General features: G+C 38.9%; 1 protein-coding gene and 1 long non-coding RNA gene across 2 annotated transcripts; one reads left to right on the top strand and one right to left on the bottom strand.

Moving 5' to 3' along the window:
• Positions 1-3,359: 3,359 nt before the first annotated feature.
• LOC143845361 (uncharacterized) lies at positions 3,360-4,742 on the top strand. The gene is made up of 3 exons (XR_013234405.1): positions 3,360-3,478; positions 3,757-3,858; positions 4,524-4,742. It is a non-coding gene; the product is annotated as an uncharacterized LOC143845361 (long non-coding RNA).
• A 2,789-nt stretch (positions 4,743-7,531) lies between these two features.
• LOC143847061 (protein NRT1/ PTR FAMILY 2.11-like) lies at positions 7,532-13,687 on the bottom strand. The gene is made up of 5 exons (XM_077355729.1): positions 13,476-13,687; positions 11,774-11,991; positions 10,163-10,722; positions 8,672-9,132; positions 7,532-8,195 (listed from the first exon to the last, which is right to left on the bottom strand). The coding sequence occupies exons 1-5, from the start codon at positions 13,558-13,560 to the stop codon at positions 7,762-7,764; spliced, it is 1,758 nt and encodes a 585-aa protein (XP_077211844.1). The 5' UTR covers positions 13,561-13,687; the 3' UTR covers positions 7,532-7,761.

A 13,687-nucleotide genomic window follows, 5' to 3' on the forward strand; every position in this document is an offset into this window, starting at 1 on the left:
TTATTATTTCCCTTTAATTTGTGGAGACAAACAAATTTCCCAAGGAAAGATTATCCTAAAAAATATTCTTTCAACTGTCCAAACAGGGCCTAAAGGTATGTGACGTCCTTCAAAAGTTAGTCGATATTCTCTAGCCAGATATGTTCTAGCTATTAGAAGTAAGTACATATATGGCTAAGACAGAAAACATGAGTGCAAAGTTAGACCCTCTTAAACATCAAAACTCTACATTCGAATCCAATCTTTATGGATGTGATTATGCACCAAGACCAAAAGCTGTTGTTGTCCAATCATGGCCGTCATTCCCTTTATCGTCTAATATTGGTCACAATAGTGATTAGGATCAAGGTTATAAATTTCGGTTTCGGTACCTATTTCAGACCCCACCGAAATCTGAAATTTCATAACAATTTATTTTTTTAAATGCCATTTTCTCGAAATTTAGGCCGAAATTTGGTATTCGCGAAATATAAAATTTCGGAAAATTTCGGTTTCGGTCCCCACCGAAATCTGAAATTTCGGATTTCGGTCGAAATTAAAACCATGATTAGGATAAAAGTTTATGTCCATTCTGATGGGATGCGTGAATTATCCCGAATATTTCTTATTCATGATTAAGAGAAGTGACAGCTGATTCTCCGCTTAGTACATGGCCACGTGCTCAACCATATATGGTTCTGTCCCAGTTGTAGGGGTGCAGCTTGGTTGAGATTTTACGCTAAGATAGGGCTGGGTTCAGGTCGAGTCCTATTCATTTTTTAGCAAAAGTTCAACCCAACCCGACCCATGTTGCACCTCTTGCCAGTTGGCTAATGATTGTACAACTTCACTTACGGTTCAGACGCTCAGACCCAGTTCAAGAATCGGCCAGTCATTCTGTCAAGTTGACGAGTTGACTCGATGGATCAAGTAGAGAGATTTGAATTAACTTTTATTGCAAAAAATATTTTAAAACTAATTAAAGATCAATAAAAGTAGGGAGATGATAAATCCGCACCCGCTCTAGGATAATTCGCACCTCTGTACCCTGAATTGACGTCAAAAGGCGTCAAAAAGGGAGTTTATGTGGCAGACTTTTAATGCTTTTTGACGTCAATTCACTTTAAAGGGGTGCGGATTATGAAGAAAAATACTTCAAAAAATACTTTGACATTTATTGTAAAATACATTAAAACTAATCGGAGCAATTGCCCAAGCTTAAACACTCCTTGATATTGAAAATCCGCGTGTAATGGCCAACCCAAAAGAGGGGACACATGTGCCACATGTTGAGCAACCCTGAAAAGAGGGGCTACACGTGAGGGGGAGTGTTAAAGTATAAAAAGATTAACAGCTGAAGCTTTTGGAGTAGTAGGTTGTTTCATCTTGTTTCAGCTTATAAATCCACATGCAATGGCCAACTGAAAAGTGGGGCCACATGTGCCATGTCTAGGCCAACCCAAAAAAGAGGGGCCAACACGTGAGGATGAGTGTTAAAGTATAAAAAATTAAATAACTTCATCTCCAATGGCTTTAGCTTTTGGAGTAATTAGTTGTTTCACATTGGGAACCAAGGCCTTCCCGTCTGTGTGTGAATCAAAAGATCAAAGCAACCCACAAACATGTCTACGTATACGTCGAGAACTTATGACGATTGGGTATGCTTATATGGTCTTATAACCTAGGTCCCTTAGGTTGTCATTTCTCTCGTTTTTTGGATTTCTTTCTCTCCATCTCTCTGTCTTTCCTCCTCTCCACTATGGTGTCCCCAACGTCCACAAATTCGACTCTACCCACCCACCAACTACCGCTAGTTCATTGCTTCCAGCTATCCCTAACCTAACCAATGTTCACCATGCTATTTCAATGAAGCTCAACCTCACCGGCTATGCCTTGTGCCTGTCACAATTAATTCCTATTCTTCTTGCTCATGAATTATTTGGGTTGTCACTGGGTGTGTAACTAGAGAAACATCATGCCTGCCTCCCCATCTTTCTCATGATTCGATTTTCACATGTGGCAACGGTTGGAAATTGTAAATCAAAATCAATGTTTATGGTTTTGTGAAAAGTCTTTGTTGTTTTTAGGCTAATTATATGTGTGAAAAATGTAATAGTCATTTTATATGTTTTCTATAATGTCTAGGCTAGAGTATGAAAGAGTCAATTGGGTGTTCCTATGATATTGCTTAGGATACCTAAAAGACTGATGGGACTACAATAATGTATTTAGCTATTTTATGAGTGTTTTGTGTTTATGGGTATGAAGTCATTTGTGTAGAGATTGTAAGCAAAAAGAGTAAAGCTTCAAGGGAGAAGAAGTATAGAGATTTTAAAGAAAAATGGAAAAGAGCACAGTAACCTGTACTTGTTTTGATACACAAGTCCTTTTATTTTCGCATTTTATTTGGGTTCTTAATTAGTGGAGCTCTCCATGGGGCCCTTTGACCGTGTGGGAAAAGCCTGGTTGAGATCTATAATGTCAATACAAATTACAAATTCCTGTGCCCTGCTCTTTTTTTTGGTTGGTAAGATGAGATGGAAGCTGAGATCTCAAGGTTGAGAAACAAAGCCTCAAGTATTGACCTACAGCACCCCATTGCTCTTATGATCACAACACTGCATGATAATCTTTCCATCCAATTAGGGCCAACAACAACTGTTTGGACCTTGATAGAACTCACCCTTTAAAGCTTAGGATTAGAGGGGAGGGTGCCCAAGTCCTTATAAGCCCTTCCACATCTATTTACTTTTCCAATGTGAGATCTTAGCTTTCACATGGAAGACTCAACAATCTCCCCCTCGATATGGAAGTAACGCAAGAACTATGAGATTGTGCTTGAAGTATATTATCTACCCTTGAGGGTAGATTGGGCTTACCGAGATCTTCCTTGATGGATTTTTCATGGTTCCTCGAGGGGTACACTGGGGTTAGTATGTGTTGGCTCTGATAGGATTTTGTTTGGACCAGGGTAGAACTTCACCCTTTAAAGATAGCCGAGAGTGGCAAAGTCCTTACAAGCCCTTTCACATCCATTCACTTTTTCCAATGTGGGATCTTTGCTTTGGCATAAAACACCCAATAATTGAGCAACGTCAGGGAGAAAGGCAGCGGGTGGGGCACGGAATATCGTACACGATCTAGAGAAAATTACCTAGTTGATGTAATTGCACAAACTCAACAAGGATATTACAGTTCCCAAAAGTACGGTATGGCAGACTCCATTGGATGATCAGATCCGTCCATCTGTTGGGCCAGACGTAAATAGGTTGTGCCCCAAAAATCATGTGCATAGGATGATCCTATAGATCTGAGGGTTAGGATCATCCTATGTAAATGATTTTTGGAGCACAACCTATTTACCTTGTATCCCAACAAATGGACGGATTGGATCATCTTATAAAACCTCATTAGAAAACCTCGTCAATGCCTTTAAAAGGTGTTTCTTCATTAACTTGGGCAAGAAGGCGTCTCCAACAACTCGTTCTCTACTATCTCCGTGAGTTTTATGGCTATTCGCATCCTTCTGCATAACTGATTGTGGGTTGTGTTGGATTTTGATGACCGTTCTCTTTTTTCTCTCACTTAGGCCATGTCTGTTTCGTCGCCATTTGTGATTCTTTGTTTGTATTGATTTCTTGATTTCTTTTTGGTTCTTTAGGGTTTTATATCAGAATTGACTGAAATGAGGTCTCTTTCTGCAAAGTTTTTGTAATGCTTTTTTGGTAAATCAGAATTAACATGGATTATAAATGATTATCCAATTCATGCTCATAGGTGATCCAAGGAAAATACCTTACTACCAACGCTGATATTATCATCATTGACTATCATCCTAGGATAACCATAGGTCAAAGTTCATTCAACTGCCGAATCATGGTATAAAATCTCTCTAAATCTCTCTCTCTCTCTCTCTCCTGGTTTATTTGTCATGCACAAAGTGATAATGTTTCTGGACTTGTTTGGTTATCTTTTGGAAAACCAAATTAAAGATAGTTTGAATCAGTAATTAAAACTCGTTGACTCGAGTTGGAACTCGCCCAAGTTTACTCCGGCCGCGTTCTGTATTGCACCTCATCCGCATTCCGCTTTTTGCCCTGCAGAGTAAATTAAAACTCCTTTGACTGTCTTGAGTTATGACCGCATCAGCCGCGTTCTCAGCCTCGTCCGCGCTGAGTATACAAGGATTTTCTTGGCCATTTTCCGCATCACATTCGCATTTCTAAACACTGGTTTGAATTGCATGCATGACCATAAATGTTCTGGAAAATTAATCTCACTAGATAACAAATTTATCCAGGTTTAGCGACATTCAATGGTCACCATTGCTCAATTTTATATTTCCCTGCTATTTGGAGGCCCCACAAAGTGGCATTCCACCAGACCCCACCTTGATGTGTTTGGTTATCTTCAAATGCATAGTTTTAAACATTGAACTGCACTTTGTTTAATGATTACTCAATGCATTACAACAAAACCAAATCTCACTCTAGCAAATTTAGCCATGTCTAATGAAATTCTGACTCAATATTGGTCTTACCTAGGTATGACACTCTAGTTCATAGTCTTCTAAAAAACCCATTTGTATCAAATGAGAACACAATATCCAAAGATTGATTTACCATCAAAATGGAGCACACCCAGGTAGCATTGATGATGGAATTACTATCAGAATGGGCTATGGAGCACACCCAGCTAGCATTGATGAATTGCTCTTATCTCAAGATTAAAAGGGTGGAACAGTGTACAAGGCTCCTGCTATTGCGAGGTCTGGGGAGGGCTAGATGTACGCAGCCTTACTCCTGCTATGATCTCAAGATTCTCATCAATTATTTGAAAGAATTACACTTATTTGCATGCTATTTGTTGTAACAATACACCTCACTCCATAATGAATTTACACCTGTTAGATGACATCCAGTGGTCACCATCAAGGTTTCAAATTTCGGTTTCGTAATGCGTTTCGGTCCTCACCGAAACTGAAATTTTGAAATTTTGGGCTAAATCCCACGAAATTTACTCCACAACCATTTTTTTCTCCTAATTTTTTCGACCGAATTTTCAGCCCAAATTTCCAAAATTTTGATAATTTCGGCTGAAATTTCTGGATATTATTAAATAATTATCAAAATTTTAGAATTTTGGGTGAAATCCCTTAAATTTGGTCGAAATTTCGGGATAAACAAAATTTCAAAATTTCAGCCGAAATAAACTATTGTTTCAGGTATAATTGATTTCGGTTTTGTTATTGACCGAAACCTGAAATTTCGGATTTCTGTCGAAATTTAAAGCCTTGGTCACCATAGCTCAATATTTAGCTTTGCACATGACAAAGGAACAACAATCTACTTCTTACTCCATATTTCCTATCATTTCAAATAAGAAATATCCAAACTCTTGTCAGTGTGCTTCCCTGCTACTTTTTGTCCATGAATGCCCCAATCTGAGGGTTATCCTTGATGATTTACGAGAAACCTCTGGGCGATATGATAGCGGCAATTGTATCATGTTGCCAGACTATTACGTATGCAACTAAAAAATTTGCAACCTCATTAAATTAGCAACCTCTGGGCAACCTCATGTTGGCATCCCCCCCCCCCCAACACACACACACACACACAAAAGCAAATTTCTGCCTCCATCCTTGAGCAACGGCATGACTAACTGTGACTAACTGACTAGCCGATCATTCCTGCATCAGAGATTGGGTGGGCTATCTCGATGATCCCATATCCAATAGAGGATTTTGCATCATTCATGGACTCAGTCTCCTCTCTTCTAGCCTGCACAAACAACCAATGGTACGTTCCTAGTTCTAGCACTAAAAGCTAATACAAAGGCCTTGCTAATACAGCTGCTGAGGTCACTTGGTTTTGTTTCGTACTTATGAAATTATGGTCTGCCTCCACCATTCACCTATTTAGGGGTGTAAACGAGCCGAGCCGAGCCTGGCTTGGCTAGGCTCGGCTCGGCTCGTTAAGCTCAAAAGCTCGGCTCGGCTCGGTCAGGCTCGGCCAGGCTCGCGAGCCTTACCGAGCTCGGATTATATTATGTTCACACCCCTCATCTTCCCTGGACAGCCCTATTAGTGTAATTTGACTACTTTTTTTACACTATGGGGGGTTGTCCTAGTAACAAATGGGATTCCAAAAATGAAGTGACATATTTTGCCCCCTCCCCCCCCCCCCCCTCACTCCCTGGACAACCCTTTTAATGCATAAATTAATATATAATATATATATTTAAATATATTAAATTCTTAATGAGCCTTAACGAGCCGAGCCGAGCCTGGTCTAAATTGGGCTCAGCTCGTTAAGGATTCGAGCGAGCCTCCGAGCCCGAGCCAAAATTGACACCCTTACACCTATTCCATGGTCGACAACATTGGTGCCATTAATATCATCGGCAATCACAGTCCTTTTGCTCGTACGAAACATGCGGAAGTGGACTACCATTTTGTAAGGGACATGATTGCTTTCTAGACTCTTGCTGTTCGATTCCTTCCAGCGAAGAACAAGTAGTAGTGTGAAACCACTTATTTCTACTCGCTTTCGTCTCCTCCAGTAACAAGCTCACAATTTGCCAGTGTCTCACCTAGGGGTTAAGGTATAGAATTGAAATTTTATAAGATATGGGCTCTCCTATGTAATCTCCTAGTTGATATTTCCTTTTTTTATCCATCTACGTTAAGGTCGCAACTTGTGGCACGTTTTACCCGACCCGCATCAACCTAACCCGAAAATAACCTGGGTTGGGTTTTGAAACCCAGCCCCACTCTTATAGGTGTATTATGACTTTCTTAAATATCTTTCGAATGACCAGAAAATTTATTTTCTATTGATATGATTGTTTTCAATGATGTGATCAACATGTTTCTAATCTGAAAAAATAGTTTCCTTCTTATATTTATGCACTCGATGACTTAAATTAGAGATTTTTAGTGTGAAAATTGATTTTTTTTACCATCTTTGAAATTAGTCACTATTCTAATCCAAACATTAAAAACCCAGCACGACCCAACCCGGCACAGGAAACTATCTCGGGTAGGATAGGTTTTATGAATTTTAGGTTTTCCCATAAAAAACTTGACCCGACCTGACCTAAGATAATTTCTCGGTTAGGCTTGGGTTATGGAAAACCCAACCTGCCCAACCTGAGTTGCAACCCTAATCTGGGTTGCCTTCTTGGCAACTCTAGATCTTTTGTAGCCTGATATAATCTCTTGATAATAGCGTATAAAAACTGCCCTATCATGCCTAAGGTATTAAGGTACTTACAACATTTGAGTAACCGATTATAGTCTTGCTTTTTTTGTACAGTCAGAGGGACAGCTTGTCCCGTGTGTCAATTTGTAAATTTTTAATTATGAAATGAAATAGTTACCTCCTCAAAAAAATAAAAATAAAAAATTGAGTAACCGAGATTAGGATAAGTTAACATTTCAGGTGGCACAAAGAGCTACACCTAGATTCCCTTTCCCACATTTTTATCCAGACACTCCATCAGGATCAATTTATCCCGAAACCAAATCATTAAAACCCATAGCCGGGTCAGCACGCAATATTAGAAAGATGTTTCATAAATGACTTAAAATACACTACTTATATCTACAACTCTGAAAAAAAAAAAAAAAAACTAGTTTCTTCCAATGCTAACTATATTGTTGCATCAAAATAGGTGTTGGCACCACATTTGGAATGGTTTTGATGAGCTTGACATGGCCTGATTGTTGGTGTAATTCCATACCCAAATCTTCGATCTTCTTTCTTCTAAATCTTAAAATCACACATGACCAACTTTGGATTTGTTAGCTTCCAGGGCAACCTCCTCAAGAACAACATCCGTCCCCTTCTTGTACCTATACCAATTGGCGCACACAAGGAAATACCCAAAATTCACTAACCCAAATACAGCTATGGTATAATAAAAGTAGTCCAATCTCCCCTCGTTAAGATCCTCCGCTAACCAGTTATTACTCCCTTTTGTCACCCGATGAACAATTGTCACCATAAAACTACTTAGATAGTTTGACATTGCCATGCCGAGAAAGATAAGCGATCCTGCGACACTTCTCATATTCTCCGGGAATTGCTTGTAGTAGAATTCGAGCTGGCCAACCGCATTGAATCCCTCGGAGAGGCCCGTGAGGGTGAGTTGAGGAACAAACCAAAGCGCCGACATGGCTGAGATGGCTCCGCCACCGCCCGAGGCGATACCTGTTGAAGTATAAATGATTAAATAACACCAACTCTAACACCTTAAGCTTTCGGAGTAATTGGTTGTTTCACATGGTATCAGAGCTATTGCCTCATGGCAGGTTTTTGGTTTCAAAACCCAACAACTCCGTGATATTAAGGCCATGTTTGGTAGCGAGGACAATTGAGATGAGAACGAGAAGTGGTTAAAAATCAGGAAAAAGTCAATCCTATTTTGAGTAGAGTTTTTTGTTTCATGATTTTTAGTCACTTCTCATTACTTGGAGACACTAGTTTCCTGATTTTTAGCCAATTGGCCCTGATCTCCACTTGGAGACACCTATTTATCATGAAAAAAAAAATATCATGGTAGCCACGTGTACGGCCAACCCAAAAAAAGAGGCACCATGCGTGAGGGGAGTGTTGATGTATGAATAATTAAATAACACAAATTCTAACAGCTTAAGCTTTTGGAGTAATTGGTTGTTTCACAATACCGAGCGTCGGGTGATGAAGTGCAATGCTCCGCCGTCGCTCCTCGACAAGGCCAGAGACGATCATGGTGATGACGGAGAGGAAGACGCCGATGCCCATCCTTTGAAGCAATGTGAACCCACCTTCTTTTCCGGTGATCCTTTGGAGGGAGGGGACGAGAAGGCGATCATAAATGGGAATCCAAATGGTGAGACTGAGCATGTTGAAGATGATGAAAGAAGCAGCAGGGATCTCAAAGCTTCCGATGTGTCTGTCGGATTGAAGGGCTTGAACAACTACATAAGTTGATTGTTGAACTACTGCAATGTAGTAGAAAATGCAAGCTGACCAAATGGGAAGAACTCTCATTATACATTTCACTTCTTCAACTTGTTGCATCCTGCAAAGGCTCCATGGATCGACAATCGAGCCATCGGGATCGATCTTATCTTTTTCGGTTATGATCGCAGCCTTGTCAAGGCACCTGTTAGCCATAGTTGTGTTAGAAGCAATGTTTCAAAGCACAGATGAGGTTAGAATGCAGCCAAAGCAAACCCTAGTCTGGTCGGAATAACATGGTCGAGTACTCAGTTGACACTGTCATAACTCATAACTCAGGAGAGTCAAAGGAGTTCTGATTGACATTGTAGGGCAAAACACGGACTCGGACAAGAACACAGCCAAGGTCGAAGGGAGTCGATCGACCCAAGGAGTCCACGATGTATTGGAGGAGTTTTGAAACTATGGTTAGAAGAAATTTTAATTTTAGAAATAGATTTACAAAATTTATCTTATTTTTTCTTGGTTTTCCAAAGCTCATTAAGACTACGTTGGCAGCCAAGGAATCTTTTTTCATGGAATTTTTAGTTCATCAAGTGATTAGAGATGGGTAGGGAAGGTGGGAGATGCGTGAGAAGTAGGTAAAAATACAGGGAAAAATAAATTTGTATTTTGAGTAGCAAATTTTGTCTTATTCATTTACTTGATCTGAGGTGGCTGTTCTCTACTACAGAAGTTAGCTTATTTCAATACATCAATAAAAGTATGAAAAATTAACCAGATAGGGTCTGGGATAAAAAAGGTTTAGTTATAGAAGTGAAGATATGAGGGCTTAGATAAGTTTATATAGGGATTTTTCCTGTTTGGGGAGGCAAAAGGATGGAAAATATGCTTCAGGCTACGAAAGAATTAAGATGATCGACTAAAAAATAAGGATAGTTTTTCAGAAAAGGAAATAGTGTTCCGAGTTCCTAACAAAACAAGGTATTTTTCAAAAAATTTAGCCCTGTTTAGGCCAGACCATACTGTTATGGAACGGAACAGGGATAAATCCGGGCGAAAACCTGGAGAAAACACAATATTGGGGGTTTCTATTCTGTCAAAAGCTTTCAACATCCAATTAGAGAAATTTAAAACGAGTGAGTTGTCCCATTATCTAAAGCATGATTGTGCAGATATCATTCCTTTATAATGAGCTATAGATGTTGAGAAGTATAATGAGCTTTTACTGATACCTGAACTGATCCGTGTGGGGAAGCTTGGAATTGAGAGAACTGCTTAGAGGAGGGTTAAACAAGGAATTCTGTGGATCATCTGGATGCTTTAAACCCCTCTTCTTAATCGCGGCCGTAATAACTTGGACTATGCCGTTAAAGGGACTCCCCTCTGGTTCAATCTTTACGTAAATTCTCGAACCAATGAAGAAAAATACGCATGATAGAAACATGAGAAAGGTGGGAATTGCGAACCCAATAGCCCAACTAATATCATTTTGCACGTAGACAATGAGTGTCAATGCAATCATCATGGCAAAGGTGAACGTAAAGAAGTACCAATTGAAGAAGCTGTTGATCCCTCTTTTGCCTGATTCCGTTTTCGGATTAAATTGATCAGCTCCAAAGGCTAAGTTACATGATCTAATTCCACCTGCACCGATTATTATGAACCCTAATCCAGATAGTAAGAACACCGATTGCCCAGGGGTGGCCCCAACGCAATGTCCTATTTCCGCCGTTGAACAATGTGGGGGGTGCAATTTTGGTATTGCCGCCGTTAGCGTAATAAAAAACATCCCCTTCATAGAACACATGTAGGAGATAATTCAGCTTATACATCTTCTTTACATGTATGACTACTTAAGGTTCAAGAAAATGAGGACTTATGCAATGGTATGAAATTTTTCGCTATTAAAATTGATAGTTGATGATTAAGAAAATAAAAGCAGCATTGCTATGAAAATATCCTCAAATTTCCATTCATTGTAGGGTCCAACAGATGAATGATTTGGATCATTGTTACAAAATTCAATGAATGACTAGAAAATTCTTAAAACCCAAGTATTCTAAACTTTGAATAAAAGTTTTGTCATAGGTATGCTGGATTGTTACAAAGGTTTTCCAGATTAAACCCACTTTTTTGAATTAAACATAAAATTGAAAATTATTGAAAAAAAATGCAGTGAAAACTAAACTCACACAATATAGCAAACATATGCACTTAACAAGTCTTCCATGCTTTTTGTTGTATCTTATTTACAAACATAAGGTGTAAGGGCTTACGACAATACGGTAAGGGTACCGCGCTTGATATTTGATCCAACATCAGCTCACTTTTTGAGCTTTTCGAGGAGCTGCTGTTGGATCAAATGTCAAGGGTGGTACTTCCACCGTACAAAGGCCTTATTGTTGTAAGCCCTTACACCATATAATTTCTCTTAAGTATATAATATATGTAGTCACTAGCCATCATTCGGACCACCACCATACGGATTGACCACACAGACTTTTTCCATCAATGCTGTTCTGAATCCCAAAATTATATTTGATCCTAACCATATAACTAGGGGATTGATACCCATGGGGCCATGTTTTGATAATAGAACAAACTCACCTTGTTTTATATGTTTTACTGCCAAAGGATATTACAATTCCCAAAAAGCTGTCACTAGCCAATCAGAAAAGTGTAAAATAAAGTGAGTCACCCCATTATCAAAACATGGACGTGTAGATATCAGTAGCCTATAAATAATGTGCTTTGGCCAAAATGGGTCTCTTAGAATCTTATTGTAGAAAATTTTTTCTTCATTTATTCAAAATATCCAAAAGAGAGAAGATCGAAGAAACTACCGTTAGTGTACACACTGAAGCAAATCCTAAGGTCTTGAAACGGCCTAAGTAAGAATCAGAGAGAAAAGCCCCCAACAATGGTGTAAAGTTGCAGGTCCCATTCCATACATTGACAAGTGTCACCGCAGATACGCGCTTCATGTTGAAGACAGTAGTCAGATACACAATCAGATTAGAGGAGGTTCCAACACTCCCAAGCTTCTCAAAGGTCTCATTTCCTGCATTTTATTTTTCGAGAAGATCGATCAGTAAGGCCCTGTTTGGATTGCTGGAATTTTTGGGAAGTTTGGAAAATAAAAACTTTTCCAGAATTTCCAGCTTTTCCATTGGTTAGACTTGAAAAATAGTAACACGATCAAACCTGTTAAGGAGTTTTATTTAGGGAAATGATATCAGCACAACTATATTTTGATATTTTCGCTAGCCCATCTTGTTTTTATTGTTTAAAAAGCTGTCAAAAGGTTATTACATTTCCCAAAAAGCTGTCAAAAGATTATCAAGATAAAAGAGAAAAGACAGCTGAGTTTGTGCAATTAAAGGAGAAAAGACAGCTGAGTTTGTGCAAATATCAAGGTAAGGTTGTGCTGATAACGTTTCCCTTTATTTATTGGATGTTTCAATAATGATATCCCTCTAAATAAGTCATAAGCTTATTGTTTCCCTCTAAATCTGGGAAACGAAAAAAAGTCCTCGGAAATTTTTTTTTCATGTGAAATATTTTTCCTGAAATCCATGTTTGGCAACCATGAAAAATTATTCCATGGAATATTCTTAAGTCCAACTGATGTGTCTGCCCCGTAAGGTTTAATCATTCTTATATTGTGATATTATTGTATTAGATCACCATCTTTGGTACCCTCTAAAAATTATTTCCATATTAACATATATGCATAAAATTATTCACATATAACTGTATGTGTAAATAATAGTTATCAAAGGGGTTATTCATCACGGGGATTGAAATTCTTAGATAAACTGTTTTGGGGATTTGCCATTGTTAGGGGGTAAAATTCGCCACCAATTGAATACGGACAAGCAAAGGGCACGCAACCAATAGCAAGTAAGGACCCTAATCCTTCCTATAGAGGTACAATCTCCAAGGTTTGCAAGTTGATTACATCTACGCTCATTCAATTCGAGAGTTCTCATAGAGAGCTCATACTACTGTTGCCGATTCTGACTTAAGCAAGAGAGCCCCCCCCCAGAGTCCAAATTCCGAATGGTTTTTTACCGTTTGTTTGTGAGAATTGGTCACCTCTTCAGGCATGCTTCCAGCTGAGACATCGTCATATTTTAGTGGCAACAGCTATCATAGTTGGATAAGTTTATCTTGAAATTAGCCCTCTCGTCCGTTATTCACCAATTTTGTTGTAGTAATATTTTATCTAAGAACAAACTTCGGCATAAACAAAAGGATAGCAAGTCTATCCAAGGTTAAACTAATTTCTACTTGCTATCCCTCTGAACAAAGGATAGCAAGTCTATATCCAAGGATAAAATAAACATTGCTTGGCATCCCCATGGTGAACAGCCCAAATAGTTCTATATCTATCTTATATAATGGCTTCCAAAGGTGCTGTGGTCACCCATTGGCAAATAAGATACATTATTTGTAAATAAGAACCAATTTTGATGGTAACCAAAAGGGCCCTAAACAAAATAAAAAATCGTCAAAAAGAAAAAGTAAAAGAAGAACCTATACCTATTATATAAGGCATGGCTTTCACTCCTCTGTACTTCCTATCAGGCTCCAGTGCCACAGAATCCTCCATTTTCTCTACAGTCATTGCTGAAATCTTCTGTTTTCCCTCCTTAGGCCTTCCTATTATACACCACAGGAGGGAAGAAAGGGGATATTGCTTCAAATTTTAAGGATAAGAGCTCAAATACTTGACGATGAGAACTCTAGATGAG

The sequence above is a fragment of the Tasmannia lanceolata genome, unplaced genomic scaffold (assembly GCF_043159265.1).
Source record: "Tasmannia lanceolata isolate RefF3 unplaced genomic scaffold, GAP_Taslan_0.1 ptg000015l, whole genome shotgun sequence".
NCBI lineage: Eukaryota > Viridiplantae > Streptophyta > Magnoliopsida > Canellales > Winteraceae > Tasmannia > Tasmannia lanceolata.